We start from the raw sequence: 21,714 nt of genomic DNA on the forward strand, positions 1-21,714 counted from the left end.
AAGGGCGGGGGGGGGGGGTGGAAGGGCGGGGGGGCATGGAAGGGCGGGGGGGGAGTGGAAGGGCGGGGGCGTAGAAGGGCGGGGGGGCCAAGGGGCATAGAAGGGCGGTGGGCCAAGGGGCGTAGAAGGGCAGAGGGCCAAAGGGCGTGGAAGGGCGGGGGGGGGCAAGGGGCAGGCCGGGAGAGCAGAGGGCAGGGAGGGCAGGCAAAGGGCAGGGAGGGCAGAGGACAGGGAGGGCAAAGGGCAGGGAGGGCAAAGGGCAGGGAAGGGGGGGCAAAGGGCAGGGAAGGGGCGGCAAAGGGCAGGGGGGCAAAGGGAAGGGCAGCGGGGCAAAGGGCAGGGGGGCAAAGGGCAGGGGGGCAAAGGGAAGGGGGGGCAAAGTGAAGGGGGGGCAAAGGGAAGGCGGGGCAAAGGGAAGGGGGGGAGTGGAAGGGCAGGGAGGGAGTGGAAGGGCGGGAGGGGAGTGGAAGGGTTGGGGGGAGTGGAAGGGCGGGGGGAGTGGAAGGACGGGGGGTGGGGAAGGGGCATAGAAGGGTGGGCAGGCCAAGGGGCGTTGAAGGGTGGGGGGGGGCAAGGGGCGTAAAATGGCGGGGGGGTAAGAGGCGTAGAATGGTGGGGGGCCAAGGGGCGTGGTTCGTAGAAGGGCGGGGGGCCAAGGGGCATGGGGCATAGAAGGGCGGGGGGCAAGGAGCGTGGGGCGTAGAAGGGCGGGGGGGCAAGGGGCATAGAAGGGCGGGGGCCAAGGGGCATGGGCATAGAAGGGCGGGGGGCAAGGGGCATAGGAGGGCAGGGGGCAAGGGGCGTAGAAGGGCGGGGGCAAGGGGCGGTGGGGGGTAAGGGGCGGGGGGGCAAAGGGCAGGGAGGGCAGAGGGCAGGGAGGGCAGAGGGCAGGGAGGGCGAGAGCGCAGGGGAAGGGAGAGCGCCGGGGAAGGGAGAGTGCCGGGGAAGGGAGCGGTGTGTTAGGGAGGAGAGCGGTGTGTGAGGGAGGAGAGCGCCGTGTGAGGGAGGAGAGCGCCGTGTGAGGGAGGAGAGCGCCGGGGAAGGGAGCGGTGTGTGAGGGAGGAGAGCGGTGTGTGAGGGAGGAGAGCTGTGTGTGAGGGAGGAGAGTGCCGTGTGAGGGAGGAGAGCTGTGTGTGAGGGAGGAGAGCGCTGGGGAAGGGAGTGGTGTGTGAGGGAGGAGAACGCTTGGTGAGGGAGGAGAGCTCCGGGTGAGGGAGGAGAGCTCCGGGTGAGGGAGGAGAGCTCCGGGTGAGGGAGGAGAGCGCCAGGTGAGGGAGGAGAGTGCCGGGTGAGGGAGGAGAGCGCCGGGTGAGGTTGAGAGCCGGGGGGAGGGAGTGGCCTATGGGAGGTGAGAGCCGTGGGGAGGGTGAGGGCCGTGGGGAGGGTGAGAGTCGGGGGGATGTAAGAGCCATCGGGGGGATGTGAGAGCCGTGGGGAGGGTGAGAGTCGGGGGGATGTGAGAGCCATGGGGAGGGTGAGAGCCCGGGAAGGGAGCGGCCTGTGGGAGGAGAGAGCGTGCTCTGGGGGGCCAATGAGAGCCGTGGGAGGGCGGGCGGACTGACGGACCAATCAAATGGTCTCCAGACACTCTCAAACAAGATTTTCGATTATATATATATATATATATATATATATATATATATATATATATATATATATATATATAATTTTATGAATTCCCTGAAGAATCAACCCTCGTGTTTATTGTACAATTTGAAGTCGTCTATGTGCCAGTATATTGTTTATGTGGGGCATCAGACGTCTGGGCATTATTTTTATTTTTTTTGCATTTTATGTTTAATGCCCCTTGTAGTAACTTACCAATACAAATAATGCATCTAAAAGTTTCAGCCTGCCTTTTGTAATATATCCTTTTGAAGCCAAATAACTTGCATGCATAGTGCCTGCATCAAGCAAATGTAGGTAAAGAGCACAACATTGGAATAGCAAAGGTAAAAACAATTGAATTGCATGTTCTTTCTGTAGCTACAGGTCCATATTTACTTAGGAGACTATAAAGAGATGTAACCCAAGTAGAGCACTCAAGCTTCCACTCTGAATGATGAATGTGTCATTTAAAAATAATCTTTAATTGAAACACTAACTAAAATACAGGGTGTTAAAATGACAAACAAGACGCACAATGGATCCTATGCCAAGTGTACAGTAGTTAAACTCTGTATCCTATTAATATTGGTATATAAAGAATTAATGATTCATCAGATACCCTTTACGGTCCTTAAATACAAAGGACCCTCACTAATTGGTAATTAGGGGGGGGGGGATTCTGTGCACATCGTTAAATAGCATTAAGGCAAGCAACCGTGTTTATCACCTTAGGTCACACTCCTTTATTATATGTCCCCTATTGTGATTTAGTGACATGCTTATACAGTATATGGTTCACAAAGTTATCAGTAACAATACGACTACACTATGTATAGGTGTTTAACTGTACACACTTCAGTTCCTCTTTATTGGTGTTTGCATTTAGAAGGACTTTTTTATATTATCCTGCTGTCTGTTAGCAACAGTGCAATACAGCAGACTCCAGCCAGTTAATACACAGGCGTTTTCACCTTACTGCAGGCAATCACCAGAGGTTACTGCAGTACAAACCGTCTCCATCTCCCCCCTAATTACCAATTAGTGCGGATCCTTTGTATTTAAGGGCCATAAAGGGTATCTGATGAATCATTGATTCTTTATATACCAGTACTAATAGGATCCAGAGTTTAACTACACTCGACATAGGATCCGTTGTGCGTCTTGTTTGTCATTTTAACACCCTGTATTTTAGTTTAGTGTTTTCAATGAAAGACAATGTTTAAATTACACATTCATCATTCAGAGTGGAAGCTTGAGTGCTCTACTTGGGTTACTTCTCTTTTTTGTCTCCTATTATCTATTACTTATCCAAGTGCACCGATCCCTGCCTACATTTTGCTGAAGCAGGGATTCCCTATCTAACACCCATATTTACTTAGGTGATGTTATGCCATATGACACCTTCCGGTGCTGAAAACATAAAAATATACAATGTAACTGCAGATAAGAACCAATTGGCCCCCTCTCACACACCTCCTTGCTCTGTCACCCTCTCTATTTCTCTTCCTCTTCTCACACTCCCCCCTCTCATTCTCTCCTTCCCCTCGACTCACTGTCCCCCTTTTTCTGCCCCCTCTGTCTCACTCCTCGTCCCACCTCTCACCACTACTCTCTCCCCCATTTCTATCACTCTTGCCTCTCTCTCTTCCTCCCTATTTCTCACCCCCTCCTGCTTACTCTCCCCCTACTCTCTTCCTCCTCTTCCTCTACATCTCACTCTCTCCCTCCTCATCCTCTTACTCTCTCCCTCCTCATCCTCTTACTCTCTCCCTCCTCATCCTCTTACTCTCTGCCTCCTCATCCTCTCACTTGCTCTCCCCTCCTCTCACTCAATGCCCCTCCTCTCTCCCTCAATCCCCCCTCCTCTTACCCCTCCTCCTCTTACCCCTCCTCTTCTCCTCTCAGCCCCCTTCTTTCACTCAATCCCCCCTCTTCCACTCACCCCACTACTCCTCTCTTGCCCTCCTCTCTCACTCAACCCCCCCTCTCACTTGACCCCCGTGCTCACACTCAATACTCCCACCCATCACACTCAATCCCACCACACTCAATTTCCTCCTCCCTCGCATACACACCTCCCATAACCCCAACAATAATTTTATCTTGTGGGGGAAGACCTCCAGTCCAATGTTGGTGGATGCAGAAGTTTGGTCTGACTTCAGGGCAGTCCCAATTTTCAGTGATGATCGGTGGGGGGCGGTGGATTGAGATGAAGGTCCCACTGCACCAGCTTGGAAAATCTGGGGCCTGGCAGCAAACAGACGCAGAAGTTGTGCCCGATCACTGGCCGGGCTCAACTTCCAGAGCCAGCCGGGCCTCCCGCAGGCGCCGGGCACAGGACAATTGTCCCAGTTCTCCCCCCTGTTGGCGGCCCTACACATCTGGCACGTATGGATGAAATAGACGTTATTGCAATTGATTGCATTTAGGCTTGCGCATTATTTAACAGTAGTGCCATTGAAAACAATCATTACAGAGATAACACTCATTATTTTGCTCTTTATTGTGTGCGTTATGTCAGCACCCTATGTACTATCAAGATATGCATTCATCTAGACATCTGATGAAACTTCAGCTGCTTATGCATTAAATGTATGATTTTTCTAACATGTTATTGATATTACAGGGAAGTTCAGGTACCGTTGGTGCACCTGGTTCTAATGGCAATGCAGGATCTAAAGGTCAAAAGGTAAGTCACGTACATCATGTTAATGCTGGTTATTTTCAATAGTGCTTTCACCTCCATAATAAAAATCCTATTATGATTCACTGCAAACAAGTTGGCTGCTTTTATACAGGCAGATCTTTTAGCAGTTTAGTAAAAACACTGTTTTACTGAATTTAAAAAAAATACATTGTTTAAAAAAAATGACAATGTCTTAAGATAAAGACTAATCAAGAAAAAAACATATTTTTTTATATTAACTTCTGTTTTACTACTGTAGTAGAGGACAGCACTTGGTTTTGTGCAGTTGTATACACAAGAAGATTTTGTTTGACTGTAGTGTTCTGTATGCACACCGGTTTTCTAGGACACGGACATGTTCTATTGGTGTTTTTATGAGCTGTTGTATATGCACACGTGATGTGGCAGGTGTCTGGCTATAGGAATTGTTTAATAGCTCATTCTGTAGAATATCAAACCCATTACAGGTACTCCTCCATAGCCCCATCAGCTGCTGTTGCACCATATAAAGGTAAAAAGTTAACCCTTATTAATCACCAACACCTTTTAAATTATAGGGGGAACCAGGAGATATTGGGGAGAAAGGTGACCCAGGACTCTCGGGCCGTAGAGGTTTGCCAGTAGGTGTTATTATAATCACTTTAAGCATAATCTAAATGCCTTTTTGTATGTGATACTATGCTGGCTCCTGATAACTCCATGTTCCTCTATTCTTTTACTTCTTACAATGTTTATCTGATGTGTTCATGATAACAGTTTTAGTACTACAATCTACCGGCAAATAGTTTTATTTTGGGTGGGGGGAGAGGTGTCTATGTTTGGAAAGTAATTCATTATCATCATTATCATGAGCCAAACTGATAACATTATTTTAAAATATATATATATATCTGATAAGCATGATTTTGATTAAACCGGAAGGAAACCCTATTTACAAAAGACACATAAGTAAAATGTTATCCTCTGTTGTAACAAGGTTACATCCAGTTCAGCTCCCTCAGCAAACCACAGTAATAACAAATCTGGCAATAGGAATCCTGCTGCACCAAATGCAGAGAGACTCTGTAAATACTGTAGGTTTCTTTGCAGTGGTCTCGCAGAAGAGACGTCAGGCTATATCTCTACCTGGAGCTGTCCCTTTAATGCTCCAGTGGGTTTAATGTACTATTCTGCAGTCTACACCAATCTTTTACTAATGACAGACGCTGCATATTTTGAGAACTCAGTGGTACCCTGTCATTGTCATTCATTGTCTTTAACTATTGTTTTGCCTTTGACAGTACTGTACTTAACATTGAAGTGTTTGGCTGTTCAGAACATTCTAGTGAGATACTGTAGCGCCTTAGGGCATTGGGGAGCTGCATGCAGGGTCCTGTGTCATTGTTGCCTAAGTAAACCCTTTACTTCTGAGAGACGAGCACCTTAGCTATTTGACTCCTGTTCCTTAAACCTTAGTCATTTCATTTACATTATGCATCTGCAGGGTTTAGATGGCAGTGATGGATATGGCGCACCAGGTATAAGAGGAGATAAGGTGAGAATAAGCAACTGTATTTTTCCTCATGTTATCAAACACATATTGATAATTATATTAAAAACAAGTATTAAAAAGAAACAACTCAAGTAATATGTATTAAACTTGTATAAACATTTTTGTCACAAAATAGGCTACTGCATTCTTGGAAACTTGTGGCTACTTTTATCGGGCCATTATGACAATAAGTGGTACAGTAGTTGTTGGGCTTGAGCTATTGTGACCATGTTAGAAATCCATTTATTATATTAAAATGTAGAATGAGAACTTATATCAAGACAATTGCAATAAGGTTTTGAATTAATATGGAACAAAGAAAGTGCATTCTAGTCAGGCTTTTAATGCAAACCAGATGGTTGGGGGTTTGGTATAGATTTTCAAGGCCTTGCAGGAAATCAGGCTGTGTAGTAGTTTGAAAAGGTCTTTATCTTCAGGCACGAGACAGGAAGGGGCAGAGTTTAGTAACCCTTAATACCAGTTACCATTTTGCAATTCTCTCTCTTTCCTGCTGTGGACCCTCTTCAAGGAAGCAAACTCACTGAAAATAACATCTAAGTAGCATGTGAGACATAAGGCTTCCTGTGTTCCATGAATTAACATCAGAAACACATGTATCATCAACTCTCATTTTTTAGATAACTTTGTAAGAATAAATTTACTTTGTCTACTGGGAAATCATCTTCAGAGTTTTTGGAATCTTTCTGGCCAAGAAATAATAATAATAAGTATTATTATTATTTAACAGACCGCTTCTACTTAAAAAAATGTTGCGATTAATTTCATGGTCTCTGAAGCTCCTGTTATTGCACAATATCTATAAATAATGCTCATGCTGATCGAATGAAAATATATCACAATCTACCAAGTATTCAGCTTTCTTTTGGATATATTAAAATGCTGGGGCTCTTTACTAAAGAGTGTAATGAATAGCTCTAAAGATACATGTCATTTAAACTTGTAAATCGGTCCAAGATGTTTAATTTAAAAGTGATATGTATTATACATTGCTAGTGTGTTCCAATGTTAACAAACATTCACATTCCCCCCTATTCAATATAGTGAGAAACTAGGGAATGCACATGCATTGTATCAGCTCCCATTCAAGTTAATTAAATTGAATGTATCATTAATTGTGTAATATCCTTAAATGCAATATATTGAATAGAGGCCAGTAATATTTGTATTATTTATTAAATACATATTAAACCATTTTTTGTTTTTGTTTTACAAGGGGCATTTAGGATTTCCTGGTTATCCTGGTCCTCAGGTAGGTAAATCATTGCCATTCCTAGCTCCGTATTTTCATCACACAGAACTGTTGTTTTTTTAATTAACTATATTTTTCCAAAGGGGCCGAATGGGCAAAAATGTATGAGTAGTTGTGCCAGAAGGGTATCGTAATGTAATTTTAAATATACTGAATAAGCTTAGTGAAATAAATAAAAAGTAAGAAAACTATTGTGCTTCAATAAATGAATGACAATATCAACATTGCACAAATTTTTAACAATACTGTATATTAGCTAAACAAGGGAATTGTAGTGTGAGAAATTCCTCTTAACTGCGTGAGCAAGTGCAATGAAATGAACAAGAACAGATTATCCGTGGGCCCTTGGGTGTATATGTGGCCTATGGGTGGCCATCACTTAGAATCACTGTAAAGTTGATTAAAGTCACTGGTTTAATGCATTCACACTAACAGGGAGAAGATGGTGATCTTGGCAGACCTGGGGATGCAGGACCTAAAGGAATTAGAGGAAGGAGGGTAAGAATTCTAAAATCAAAGTATGTTTTGTAACTTTATTAGCACACAGCGGTACAAAAACGTACATGTAAATGCTTTCAGTGTTAGCGCCTGTGATGTGCTGCATTACATTGTATTATTTATTTATTTATAAAATATTTTACCAGGAAGTGATACATTGAGAGTTACCTCTCGTTTTCAAGTATGTCCTGGGCACAGAGTTAAGACAAATAATACATGGTTACAAATACAGTTACATAAATGAACAGGGTATACATTATATACAAGACATTGCGTGCACAGTTAAAGAAAATATATATTATGGGCGTATGAAACAGTTACAGGCCAGATTAAAATGTGAGACAGCCTTAGATTTGAAAGAACTTAAACTGGTGGTGGATGTGAGAGTCTCTAGTAGGTTGTTCCAGTTTTGGGGTGCATGGTAAGAGAAGGAGGAGCGGCCGGATACTTTGTTGAGCCTTGGGACCATGAACTTTTGGAGTCTGATCTCAGATGATAAGTGCTGCATGTGGTAGGGGTGATGAGCTTGTTCAGATAGCTGGGTAGCTTGCCCATAAAGAATTTAAAGGCAAGACAGGAAAGGTGAACTTTGCGCCCAGACTCTAGTGATGACCAATCTAGTTCTTTGAGCATTTCACAGTGATGTGTTGTAGTTGCATTGGAGAACAAAACGACAAATTGAATTGTAGAGGGTGTCAAGTTTGCTAAGGTGGGTTTGAGGTGCCGAGCCATATACTATGTCTCCATAGTCAATAATTGGCATTAGCATCTGCTGTGCGATACGCTTTCTGACCAGGAGACTTAGGCCTGGGACATAGTAAGCGCTTAGGTGCTGCTGCTCGCTCTCGCTTGCTCTACCAGGAGCTTTTTGCTGTCCTGACAGAGGAGACAGCAAGCGCTTGGGAGGCGGGTATCACTGTGTGTGTGTGTGTGTCACTTGGTAGCTGTCAGTGTGTGTGTGTCACTTTGAAGTGGTCTCTGTGTTTGTGTGTCACTGGGGAACCTGTGTGTGTGTGTGTGTATATGTGTGTGTGTATATTATATAATATTTTATCAATTTAAAAAAAAAGACATGTTGTGAGAATAAATTATTTATTAACATTGTGCAACTTTGATAAATATATTCACGCACGCGCGCGCACGCACACACGCGCACGCACATACGCACACGCACATGCATACACATACACGTGCATACACACTCACACACACACATGCACACACACACACACACACACACACACACACGCACACGCACACACATGCATACACATACACATGCATACACATACACATACACATACACATGCATACACACACACACACAAAGGCACACACACACACACACACACATGCATACACATACACACACACACGCGCACACAGACACACACACACACACAGGAGACATGGATCGGGGCAGAAGGGGGACAGACCGTCAGGGGGCGGGCCGGGGGCGGGCGCGTCACTGGCCGGGGGCGGGCCAATGACGTCACGGAGCTGGTTCGCCCTCATTGGGCGAACCACTCACGTGACCGGCCTGTCTCGCCGGCAAGCGGGGGAATTTTAAGGTCCACTAAGACCTGTGCTTCCGCAAGCGCGCGGAAGCGCAGGTGAGCCCCTACTAAAGCCGCTCTAATTGCGGCTATAGGGGCTCAGTGCTGATCGGGAGCGCGCATCAGCACGCTTCCGCCAGCAAGCGCCAAACATGGCCAAGGCCTTAGGGAGGATTTGTTCCTGTAAAGTACCCCTAGTTTGGCATAGGTCTTGGTTGTCAGGGTATCAATGTGCATCCCGAATGCTAAGTGGGAGTCAAACCATATGCCCAGGTATTTAAAACTAGTGACAGGGGTTAGGGTGGTGTTAGTGTTGGTTCTAATCTGGAGCTCAGTCGCTGGCAGCTTAAAAAATTTAGTCTTGGTCTCAAATACCATTGTTACAGTCTTGTCAGTGTTTAAAAACAGTTTGTTTTGGGAAATCCCGTTTTTGAGTCTCACAAAGTCAGACTGAAGTCTTGTTATAGTAATCGCTTAATTGGGAGTGGACTCATTTTTCCATGACTTTGGATAGAATTGGGAGAAGGGAGATTGGCCTGTAGTTTGAGACAGTGTTTTTGTCCCCACTTTTGAAGATTGGGACAACTCTGGCAGTTTTCCAGGTCTTAGGGATATGGCCTGCAGACAGGATAGAGTTGACTATGGAAGAAATTGGTTTGGCAATGGCTGGGGCACCAAGTCGTAGGAACCTAGATTGTAGTAAGTCAGGTCCACATTGGCTGCTTAGTTTTAATTTGAGGAGCGCTTGTGTAATCTCCTCTTCGATACTGGGCCAAATTGAAAATTGTGGGCAGTGTTGGGAGGGGGTGGGGCTATGTGGGTACTCCCAGGATGAGATTCAGGTTTGTGGTTTGGGCTGCGTTTCGCTAATAAGTTAGTGGCACACCCCACAAATTAATCATTGAATGCATTTGCAAGGTCAGTGTATTGTAGTAGTGGTTGAACTTCTTCTAGCTTCATGTTACAAAGCCGGTATAACTGATGAGACCCAAAAGGTTGAAATAGCTGCCTGTGAGTAGGTTTACTGGCTATGCATTTCTGAAACCCTGGCTATGCTGAAAAGCTGTGTAATCAAGCAGGCATAAGCTTAAAAAGGGTCAATGTTCAAATGGACATGAAGCAAAAGGTGACAGTGTGTGCTCATTTGCATGTCATTACCCAGAATCCTTATGCTGCGCTTATAGTGCCGGCAAAAGCAATGTCACGGCAAAACAAATGCATTGCCGCGTCGCGTGTGCTTGTAGTAAGCGCGGCGAGACGGAGTGATGGATTGGTCACGATCGCTGGAAGTCATCTCTATTTGATTTTCCAGCAACCGCAGCCTGGCGTCGCGTTGCTGTCACTATAAGTGTAGCCTTAGCTGCAGTGGAAGCATTGTATGCTAAGGGATAATGGGGAAAGGCAGGGTTGCAGACCTGTCTGAGACATGCGAATGTGCTTACAAGTGGTATTTCTATTTATTGTACTTTAGGTAAAGAAGATTACTCTATATATATTTTTTGATGCCCACACCACGTTGCGGTCTCTTTTATCCCAATTTAAGGCTGGAAACACTGTAAAAAGTTTAACTGCAGGGGTTTTATTTACAGGGATTAAGTCATATGCCAGGCCCACCATCCCTTTAAATCAAAACAAATAATAAAATAAAATCCTATTCCCGTTAGGGAAACTAACTCACTTTTCTTCAGTCCTCTCTAAAGACCGCTGGCCAACTATACTGGTTCCCAGCTAAAACACGCCAAGCTAAAACATGACCCAAGATGCGGGAATCAGTGGAGCACCATTGCCGGAGGTGTCTGCGATGCAAACAGCGAAAAACACTGCCTACACACGCAGCCCCAATGGGCCACTTAAAGAGCCCTGGTCCCATAGACCTAGTCTGTATGGATTTCCTCTGCATCGTGGCAGATTCGAAGAATTCGAGAATATTTTCGTAGTAACAGACCATTACACCTAAGACGCTCAAGCGTTCCCCACCAAGGACCAGAAAGCTCTCACAGTTACCAAAGTACTGTGGGACAAGTACCTAATTGGATGCACTCTGATCAAAGGAGAGACTTCAAGAGCAAGTTGATCAAAGAGCTCCTGAAGCTTCTTAGTATCGAGAAGTCCCACACAACTCCCTACCATCCTGAAGGAGATACCCTTCCAGAGCACTTCAACCGGACCCTACTAGACATGTTAGGAACACTACGGGACTCTGAGAAGGCCAGTTGGAGCAAGCATGTAGAGCCTTTAGTGTCTAGTACATGCATACAATTGCACCAGGCATGAATCCACAGGGTACTCACCCTATTTCAAGATGTTCTGTAGAGAGGCACAACTACCGGTGGATATCCGGCTAAGAGTGTCTACCGACGGGGTACCGAACATGACTCACTACAAATATGTGCAAAGACTTCAGGATAACCTCTGCAGAGCATATCAGTTGGCCAAGCTGAATTAATATAACAAGCGGAGGTATGACCATATGGTACGCTACAGGGAACTTCGGCCTGGAGACAAAGTTCCCCTGCAGAATTTAGGCATACCAGGGAAGCACAAGTTAGCTGACCGCTGGCGAGAGGCTCCCTTCGTGGTGGAGTCACAGATGCCTGTCCTTCCTGTATATCACATCAGAGATTCAGAGGGAAGGGTAAAGGTCTGGCATCGGAATCACTTGTTACCTATCCCTCAAGTGGGGGAACGTGAACCAGAACCATCACCAATAATGCCTTCAAATGAACAGGAAGATTCCAGCGAAATTCCGAATGCTGTAATGGAAGAAAATCAGGATCCCATGGAAGGAACGTCTTCCACTACAAATGGAGATTGGTGGCACCACCAAAAGAAGTAATGGGTAATGGGCCTATCATCCATGTACACTCTCCAGCAGCTTCAAAAAGCCGACCCCTCGACCCAAGGAGTCTGAATTTCATTCCTACTAGAGACTATGTAGCTGAAGAGTCACACCCTATGAGAGGGCCAGGGACTCAATCCGATGGTAGCCTCTCCACCCAAGAAGACGTCAGAGAAGAGACTCATCTGAGTCAAAGAGTGAGACGCCCTCCAATGAAAATGGCGTATGATTCGTTAGGGGCACCTCACTATGAGTCTCAGCAGCTGTCTTGGAGCTGGAAATATTAATATTGTCTAGATGTTGTTACACAGAGTTAAGTTGCATGATGATTTGAATTTTTTATTATATAAAGAGCCAGTTATGTGTTGTCCTCAAGCAGGGGCGTTGAATTCTCCACCAGGGGGAGGATGTAGCCGAGTCCCCTACCCTTCTCCGGTGCAGGGAACTGGCCAGTTACTCTGTGGGACCCCGCGTGATCAGGGGGAACAGCGCAGCCTCCACTCCAGAGTTCGGCGCATGCGCTGTATCTGGCAAAACAGCGGCCATTTTGGATTGCCTGAAAGGGCTCTACATGACTACAAGTCCCAGAAGGACTTGTGAGAAAGTGTGCGAGTGCCCCTCTTGAATCAAGGATATCCTTCGCGAGACCCGGTGGGATATCCAGTCTAGTAGGAGCCAGCAGAGAGGACAGATACATCCAGGGTGCCAGTAAGCCCCTGGACTAGGCCAGAACTCTGGCCCTAGGCCCCAGTTAGGCCATGGGACACCTAAAGAGCAGTATTGTAGGGAAGGCCTCAGATAGGAACCCTTCACATTAGAACCTGTTGCGGCTATCCTATGCTGGTGGACGGACGTCCCCGTGGTGTACTGCGGCCTGGGACCAGGTCGCATGTGGCAGCTCAGGAGAGGACTCCTCCGGCTGGAGCTCGTGACGCGGACCATTCCTTAGCTAAGGCATGAGGGGATTGTTGGAGACCGCGTGGTGTGGGACCGACTCAACACTTGGCTGCAAGCAGCACCTGGGTACTGGAGTATCCAGAAAACATATATATTCTATTCTGCTCTCCTATAACTTTAGGTAGGGATATAAACAAGGTGCAATAGAGGAAACATGTACATGGTTTAACAAATTGATCCCAAAGGAATCAAGAAAAAGATGCACTTGCATGCATTTGGAGGGTCTTTTTCTTGATCCCTTTGGGATCAATTTGTTAAACCATGTACTGGAGTATCCAGGCAGGTACCGAACGTGCACCAGCATTCACAGGGAATAGCGCTACCGCACATTTGGGTGGGACTGCTGGACGGACACCAGGGGTTATTGGTGCCACGGCATCCTCAGTACATTGGGGGAACCACTCAGTGTTTGGGGTCCCTGCACTGTACTGTTGTTACCTAGTATAGTGTGTTATATGTGTTTCGCATTGTGTACAGTAAAGATCAGTTATATACATTGTATGGTGTTGTTGCTTACTACTGTTGTATTGGTTCCTGTGAGGGGTTATCCTGTCAACGCTGGGATCCCTCATAGGTGGAGGCGCTGCATGCAAGGAGATAGAGCTCACCCCAGGCTCCCAGAAGCGGAGGCTCAGGCCTCCTGTGAGCATACAGTTACAGCAGCACGCGTAGTCGCCTGCGTATATTTCCCTTAGGCTTCGGTGAAGGGGGCTACAATAATAAGGACGGAGACTCGGACTTCTGCAGCTTAAAAACATTTGCTGCACAATCCTTCATTTTATTTCATAAGAATGGTTCTTTGCGTTACATATTTACAAGCCGGCTACTGTGTCAATGTAAACCACAAAAAAATGTTATGGGACAATGAGGACATGTTTAGTATTTAGAGGATTGCAATATTCCTGTTTTGGGATTACCAAGGAGTAATTTCAATTTAAATAAAGAGAAGATAAAAGTTGTATGTTGAGCTGACAGTGAAAAAGACAGGAGTAGAAAAATGTACATACGATTCCCATATTATGCTCAACTTTAGGTGCAAAGTCTGAAGGCATGAATAAACCAAACAAACATGGCACCCTCACCCTATTTCATGATGTTCGGTAGAGAGGCACAACTACCGGTGGATATCCGGCTAAGAGTGTCTACCGACGGGGTACCGAACATGACTCACTACAAATATGTGCAAAGACTTCAGGATAACCTCTGCAGAGCATATCAGTTGGCCAAGCTGAATGAATATAACAAGCGGAGGTATGACCATATGGTACGCTACAGGGAACTTCGGCCTGGAGACAAAGTTCCCCTGCAGAATTTAGGCATACCAGGGAAGCACAAGTTAGCTGACCGCTGGCGAGAGGCTCCCTTCGTGGTGGAGTCACAGATGCCTGGCCTTCCTGTATATCACATCAGAGATTCAGAGGGAAGGGTAAAGGTCTGGCATCGGAATCACTTGTTACCTATCCCTCAAGTGGGGGAAAGTGAACCAGAACCATCACCAATAATGCCTTCAAATGAACAGGAAGATTCCAGCGAAATTCCGAATGCTGTAATGGAAGAAAATCAGGATCCCATGGAAGGAACGTCTTCCACTACAAATGGAGATTGGTGGCACCACCAGAAGAAGTAGTGGGTAATGGGCCTATCATCCATGTACACTCTCCAGCAGCTTCAAAAAGCCGACCCCTCGACCCAAGGAGTCTGAATTTCATTCCTACTAGAGACTATGTAGTTGAAGAGTCACACCCTATGAGAGGGCCAGGGACTCAATCCGATGGTAGCCTCTCCACCCAAGAAGACGTCAGAGAAGAGACTCGCCGAAGTCAAAGAGTGAGACGCCCTCCAACATGCGTGAAGGCATGAATAAACCAAACAAACATGGCACATTTCGTTGAAGTGAACGGATGGATCTGTAGATGCCAGTTACACTATGCCACAGCTATTGGATACGTTTCTCTTGCTAATTTAATATGAGACCATCAAACTGCAAACGTTGTCAATTCTGCAAGGGATACAGCAATACATGAATATAATTGTACTCTAATAATAAAAAATATATATTCAAAAACCATCATACTTATTCCTACTAGGGTACACAATTAAATATAGGGCATTATTTGGAGTACTTTTTCTTCAATACCAGCTTAATTATTTGCTTGGTATTTTGACATACCACAAGAAAACATTATACATGTCTGTTTGTGTTGGTTCAAAATAAAAAGTTTTTGTATATTTCAGGGTAATGCTGGCCAATCAGGTCCAATTGGAGACCCAGGCGAGAGAGGACCACCTGGGTCGCGGGTAAGAATCATGTTACATAGATCAACAATATGTTGCAAATGTTGTTTACAATATATATATAGTCTTTAAAAATGATGTAACCATCTTATTATTTTGTCAGGGCTCCAAAGGACCACTTGGAACTATGGCTATGATGGTATGTAACCTCCGCTCAATAATATTGGATCAACACTGTCAGCAATCGTGTAGCTAAGTTTAATTGTTACACCAGTGTCTGTAATGGTTAGAATCTCACTGCCTTAACAGTTCTTTAGAACCTTGTAAAGAACCTTGTTGAAAGTATGTTAAAATGCTCTTTGTGGAGAAGGGATGACCTAGTGGTAACATTAGTCTGTGAAAAGCGAGAATACAGTTGTCACCTCGGGGGAAGTAATTTTAGTTTCTGTGGACATGTAGAGAGCTGCTTGTCCATTATACATACGTAGAATGGAATAACTTCCCTGGAGCTGGAAGAATAAAGTCAATTTCCTTGTGCTTTAGGGATGCTTCATCCTCTGTAGCCAACAGCTTTCCCCACGTTGAGGGTTAGCCACTGTCATTTCCACTTCTGCCCCCTCTCGGCATAACCCGGCTGAAGGGAGAGTAAGTCGGGATTGAATATCGATCTGTTGAAAATGCGAAATAAGGATGTATGATGCCTGTTATAGGAGCCATGTGGATATTTCACTTTTACTATAATGGTTGAGCACAATGGGGGTAAATGGGATACTGAATTGCTGCTCAAGTAGAAAATGATCTGGTTATCGGTGCATGTAGTTTCCTTTAGACTTCAGCAACGGCAGGCTGGGTGAAACAGTACAGATACAGTACTCTGAGCCTAACTGTAGCTATTTCGCTGTCCTGGCTTTACAGGACTTTTATGTTATTATGCAACGTATTAATGTGTAATGGGCATTAATAAATGGGACGTTGCGTGTTGAATAAGAGAGATTGCAGCTAGACGAAAACAAAATATAAAATGCATACGCATAACTAAAAAATGATGTACAGTATGTTATGTTTTTTTCAGCCTTGTGAACTTGTAAACTTTACACGAGAGAATTGCCGTAAGTAGTGTTGAATTTTAAAGCGTTACATTGGTAAAACTACTCTTATGGTTTGATGTCCCCCTGCCCATATAATATCTGCAGTTGCCCTTGTGATATAGTGATTGAAAAGCATGAAAAAAAACCTGGAACTTTTGACTCTTTTGAAAGGGTCTCCTTATATGAAGAGAGGTTTATCTTTCAGCTTCTCAATCTCTTAAAATCTTTATATTGTGGAAATTCTTTTGAAGAAATGTACGTGAAAATATACTCTGCAGTGAAAAACAAATGAACAGCATCTAATTTTTTTAATTTAAATTGAAGTCCCATATTGACTGTATTTCCCTAATACGCTGTCGTTTAAAGTACAGTATAGCTAAAGTAAAGGTTTCAGTACCTTCAGCAGCTGTAAAGTGTCCCAATTAGGGTTGCCTTGCTTGGCTGGCTGACACGATCCAGCTGGCAGCGCGCCCCTTCCTTCCTACTCGTTTGAAGCACTGGATAAGTCCTTCTCATCTTTGTGTCCCCAACGCACCCGCACCCGCATGCTTTTTCCTTTCCTCCCTCATGCGCTCACATGACCCCATACACCCACATCTCAGATCTTCAAGGATGAAGCGATGACTGGCGCCTGGGTTGTAGGGCCATCGGAGAGAGGGTAAAGCAGTCAAGGGCTGCACACGGCCTGCGGGAAGCCTGTTGTAACCAGTGATATATATATGGTCCTATTTAAGATGTTGATTTCACCCAAAATTCGGTGGTTTAAAAATGAGGTGACTTTAATGTAAATTTCAAACAGAACCCTAATAATATCTCCACTGCTGGTGGGGACTTTTAAAGTACTGCACAGAATATATATATATAAATAAAAATTAATTTCTAATCTCTGTTTTTATATTTTTTTCCTACAGCTTGCTTTTCAGGTAAATACATTTATAATCCCATATTTATTATTAACAATCTTATAAAAGAACATAAGTAAACGAAAACAACATGTCTTTCTTTTGTTTTTATTCCAAGGTGCTTCAAAATGTCCAGTCTACCCAACCGAAATAGTGTTTGCCCTCGATGCATCTCAGGATGTTCCGCCAGCGGCATTTCAAAGGATGAAAGACACTATCGTATCCATGATAGAAAACATGGAAATCAGTGAAAGCAATTGCCCCAGGGGTGCCCGTGTGGCTGTAGTCTCATACAGCAGTAGCACAAAACTCCTAATCCGTTTCTCTGACTACCAGAGGAAAAAGTTGCTCTTGGAAGCAATCCGTGGGATCACACCAGAAAGTTCATCTTCCCGGCGGAACATTGGGGCAGCCATGAGGTTTGTGGGGAGGAACATCTTCAAGCGCGTCCGGCAGGGAGCCCTCATGAGGAAAGTCGCGGTGTTCTTTGCTAATGGCCCGTCCCAGGATGCAGCTTCCATAAACACTGCTGTGCTAGAGTTCAGTGCGCTCAACATCATACCTTCCGTCATTGCCTACAGCGATGTCCCCAATGTCAGAAGTGCCTTTTCGGTAAGCAGCCATATTACAGTGTGTTAAAAGTCTGTCCAAAATATGTATGGAGTACTCCAACTTAAAGCATGGACAATACATAAATCCTCAACTAATAGATAGTATTTCATTATAGATATTTCTGCTTGAAAGCTTCCCCTTCATATGTGGTACAACCAATTTCGTCCCTCCCAGATTTGCCTCTTTCTGAAATCCCCTGTTCTAGCTAATGGTTTAACCCCACATTATAGATGTAGTCAACGTTATTGCAGCCGTCATCGCACCCTAATGCCTTTCTGTTCCTGCGAGTTTTAATGCGTTACCGCGCGCTTTGCAATTTGGAGCCGGGAGTTGCAAAATCGATTTACTGTACGATAATGAGTGCAATAACATTGGCTACAACTGCATCTTCAGGGACCACTTTCTTCCTTGAACTATATGCTAGTTACTTTCCTTAAAACAGCAAACCTCTGTACTAAAATGAATTATTTTATTTTTTTAACCCCCATCCCCTCCCATATATGTAATTTCCTTTTTACAGGATAGGAATCTGAGGATCCCCTGGAGCTGAGCAGCGCTCTTTTCAGCTCCAGAGACCCAACAATTCCCAAAATACTCGCTGGGAAAGTTACAGTGTTCAAATTTCCCTCCAGGGAAAACAACACGACTGCTAGATTTGAGGCCAATAGGAAGCGGTAACATGATCGGTTCTAGCTTCCTATTGGATGACCATTTCAATCCGCTTTCTAATCAGGAAGTAATACTGTTAACTTCACCAGTATCTCTGAAACATATGGGCCCTTCAAGCTAAAAATTGAGCAGAATAACCTCTGAAGGCTCCTATGGTTCCAATCCTTTAAATTTTTTTAAAGGGTTTTAGCTATGGGGTTTGCTGTTTTAATCAAATATAGAATTACACAGAAATGTAAGAGGAGCAGTCCCACCTATATTATCACCGCTCCTTCTAATGCTCCTAGCCACACTTATTGCACTAATTTTCTCATTTTATTTCTCTTCTAAACCTATGCATAACCTATGCATAACATACTTCCCTGTCTTCCCATCTGCACTTATTCTGTTCCCCCGTAAAGAGACAATCCAAGCAGCACTTTAAAAAAAAAATCTTTTGAAGTGAAACTTCTTTAGTGGCACCTCTGATGGGATAAAACTGGATAGATGGGGGGCGAAATGTGAAACGGAAGTGACGTCACGTAATGGACGCCGCTCCGCTCACACGTCCCCTGTCACATGTGGCGGCGGCGGCAATAGCTGCCGCTCCTAACTGCCGCTGTTCCGCCGCCCGCTGCCATGCCGCGCGCCACGCATGCGCAGAAGCGGCTGGCAGCGGCGCCGTTCCCCGCCCGCTGCCATGCCGATGGACAGGAGGAGGGAGGCTGGCGCCGGCGCCGCTCCTAACAACCTGGGAATGGGGGGGTTTGAGCGCGCCGCTGGGTTGTGGGGAAGGGGGGAGCTTGAGCGCGCCGCCGGGGGGTGGGGAAGGGGGGAGCTTGAGCGCGCCGCCGGGGGGTGGGGAAGGGGGGAGCTTGAGCGCGCTGCCGGGGGGTGGGGAAGGGGGAGCTTGAGCGCGCTGCCGGGGGGTGGGCGGGGGGTATCTGCTCAGAAGACTCAGACTGAGCCCCCCGGGTCCGCAGCTGACACACATGCACACACTGACACACATGCACACACTGACTGACACACATACACACACTGACCGACACACATACACACACTGACCGGCACAGATACATACACTGACCGGCACAGGCACATACACTGACTGACACACACACACAAACAAACACACATACATACTCTCTGACTGACACACATACATACTCACTGACTGACACATACACTGACTGACACATGTGTGCCGAGCACGCGCGTTATAAGTCAATTTCTGTGACAAAAGTCAAAGAAGTTTCACTTACTATGCGCGTGCACAGCACACACAGCTTTTTTTTTTTGCTTTAATATATGCAGCCGTTGATTACCTTTATTGAAAATTAATTACCTAAGCTGTCGATCGATTAATTCACCTGTGATTAATCTGCGATGATCCTGCTTCCCAGGGTTCACTAAATGGCTGCCTTTCAGTTTCAATCAATCGTGCATCTATTTGCAGCACAAACTGCTGGGAATACTGGCCACAAATTATCACAAACAGGAAAGTGTTGCAAAGATCTTGCATGGCCGGGGAGGTGGGCTAAAGCCTGCAATAGAAATGAAAGGATGCTCAGTATATTAAAACTCATTAAAAATGGCATTGAGTTGAATAATAAAAAAAAAATGCAGTAAGTATTATCTAATACTACAGAACTAATGTAATTAAACAAAAACAACACATGTAGGATATTGATTGAATTGCTCCTATAAACGCTTATTCTACTTGTAATACTGTTATGCCTGTTTGTCTCCCACTACACCTGTAGATTGTATACTTTTGGGGACTGTGCCTCCCCTCCCAGACTGCAAACACTTACCAGTTGCTCTGTACACCACTGCTTGTGTAGCACTATGGAAACTTCCATTGAGATATAATACTTGTGATCACGTTAAGTAAACTGGGTGAAGGCGGCTGCTGCTGCTGCTGCTGCTGCTGCTGCTGCTGCTGCTGCTGCTGCTGCTGCTGCTGCTGCTGCTGCTGCTGCTGCTGCTGCTACTTTAAGTAAATAAATGAATAATTAAAAATCATAACGAGCAGGCGCAAATGCTGCCTTAAATTGTTTGGCATTGCATAGTGAACAGCTTTGTTTTAAATCTAACAAAATCCCTCACATCTATAAATGTAGCTGCCATTATTGTATTAGTTTGTGTGGTACAGCACATTAAACATGGCACAGTATGTATCCTGACTTGTAAAACTTTTAGTACAGTGAGTACCAAGTGAAGGCCAATTAAAGAAATATACCCTTCTCTAATTTTACAGTCTTTACAACATTTTCCCCAGAGCCAAACTCAAGTGTACTGTAGTATCCTTACTAGCCAAGTCAATCCCACTGGCCAAATAAACCATTGTAACCTTGTGTGTTGGGATATTCAAAATTGTACATACACTGTATACTGCTAATGCAATAACAACGATGCTTTATTAAAATAAAATAAATATGTAATTGATGGGTGCTAAAAGCCATATTGGTCCCAGAAAGAGGACCAGCACTGTCATACCTTTTAATCAACCAACATATCGACCGTACAAGGTTTTCTGGTACATAAGTGTTCTAGACTGCAGAGGTCTCTTCATCAGAACAACAAGCTCAAAGGATATCATTGCCACATAGCAGAATTTCAAAGAAAGCCCAAATTACATTATCCAAGACTGTTGAAAAATCTGTGAACGTCAACAAAGAATCAGTGACTCTGAGAATCCCCTTTTATCTCTCTGGGAGGACGCATTCTGAGTCCAGTACATCATTGAGTTGCTGTGTACTGTTTCTAAATTAAAATCTAGTATTCTCTCTCTAGTGGTTTTCTATCCCTATTGCTACCTTGATGTAATTGCGGAACATGTTCCATTACCATTACCTTTAGAAAACATATATTATGTTCCATTGCTTGGCAGTGTGTAATCAAATGGGTTTTCTCTTGCCCTTAATAATTTTAGATTAGTATTCTTTAGAGCTGCAGACCAAGCAATATCCTACATTTGTGTATTTAAATAAATCTGTTCTGTACTATGAGAAAATACTTGTAGCATTTTTTTTAAACAACTCTGAATTACATTTTTAATGTATTATAATGTAACAAGCATTTTTTGTTTCTATAGCAACCATTTACAAAGTCACATCTCCTTTCTCTTCTGAAACAGGCTCTGGCACATCCATTTCTTAGCCCTGCCTTCTCTCTAGCAGTGCACCAATTGTATCTAGTGACTGCCTGGTCACATGATCTTCCCCACAGAACTTTGCATCTTTAATCCTCTTCTGCTGGACTGACAGCCATTTTGTGAA

At 44.7% G+C, this 21,714-nt stretch overlaps 1 protein-coding gene across 1 annotated transcript in view; it reads left to right on the forward strand.

The window, feature by feature from the left end:
* The window catches only part of LOC142487559 (collagen alpha-4(VI) chain-like), a 170,022-nt gene that overhangs the window by 128,127 nt on the left and 20,181 nt on the right, over positions 1-21,714 (forward strand). Inside the window, exons 28-37 of the mRNA XM_075587082.1 lie at positions 4,235-4,297; positions 4,852-4,914; positions 5,778-5,828; positions 7,060-7,095; positions 7,531-7,593; positions 15,181-15,243; positions 15,344-15,379; positions 16,253-16,289; positions 17,180-17,191; positions 17,289-17,782. Of these exons, the coding sequence (XP_075443197.1) occupies positions 4,235-4,297; positions 4,852-4,914; positions 5,778-5,828; positions 7,060-7,095; positions 7,531-7,593; positions 15,181-15,243; positions 15,344-15,379; positions 16,253-16,289; positions 17,180-17,191; positions 17,289-17,782 (918 nt within the window). The remainder of the gene's footprint in view (positions 1-4,234; positions 4,298-4,851; positions 4,915-5,777; positions 5,829-7,059; positions 7,096-7,530; positions 7,594-15,180; positions 15,244-15,343; positions 15,380-16,252; positions 16,290-17,179; positions 17,192-17,288; positions 17,783-21,714) is intronic.

The sequence above is a fragment of the Ascaphus truei genome, chromosome 2, assembly GCF_040206685.1.
Source record: "Ascaphus truei isolate aAscTru1 chromosome 2, aAscTru1.hap1, whole genome shotgun sequence".
NCBI classification, from domain to species: Eukaryota; Metazoa; Chordata; class Amphibia; order Anura; family Ascaphidae; genus Ascaphus; species Ascaphus truei.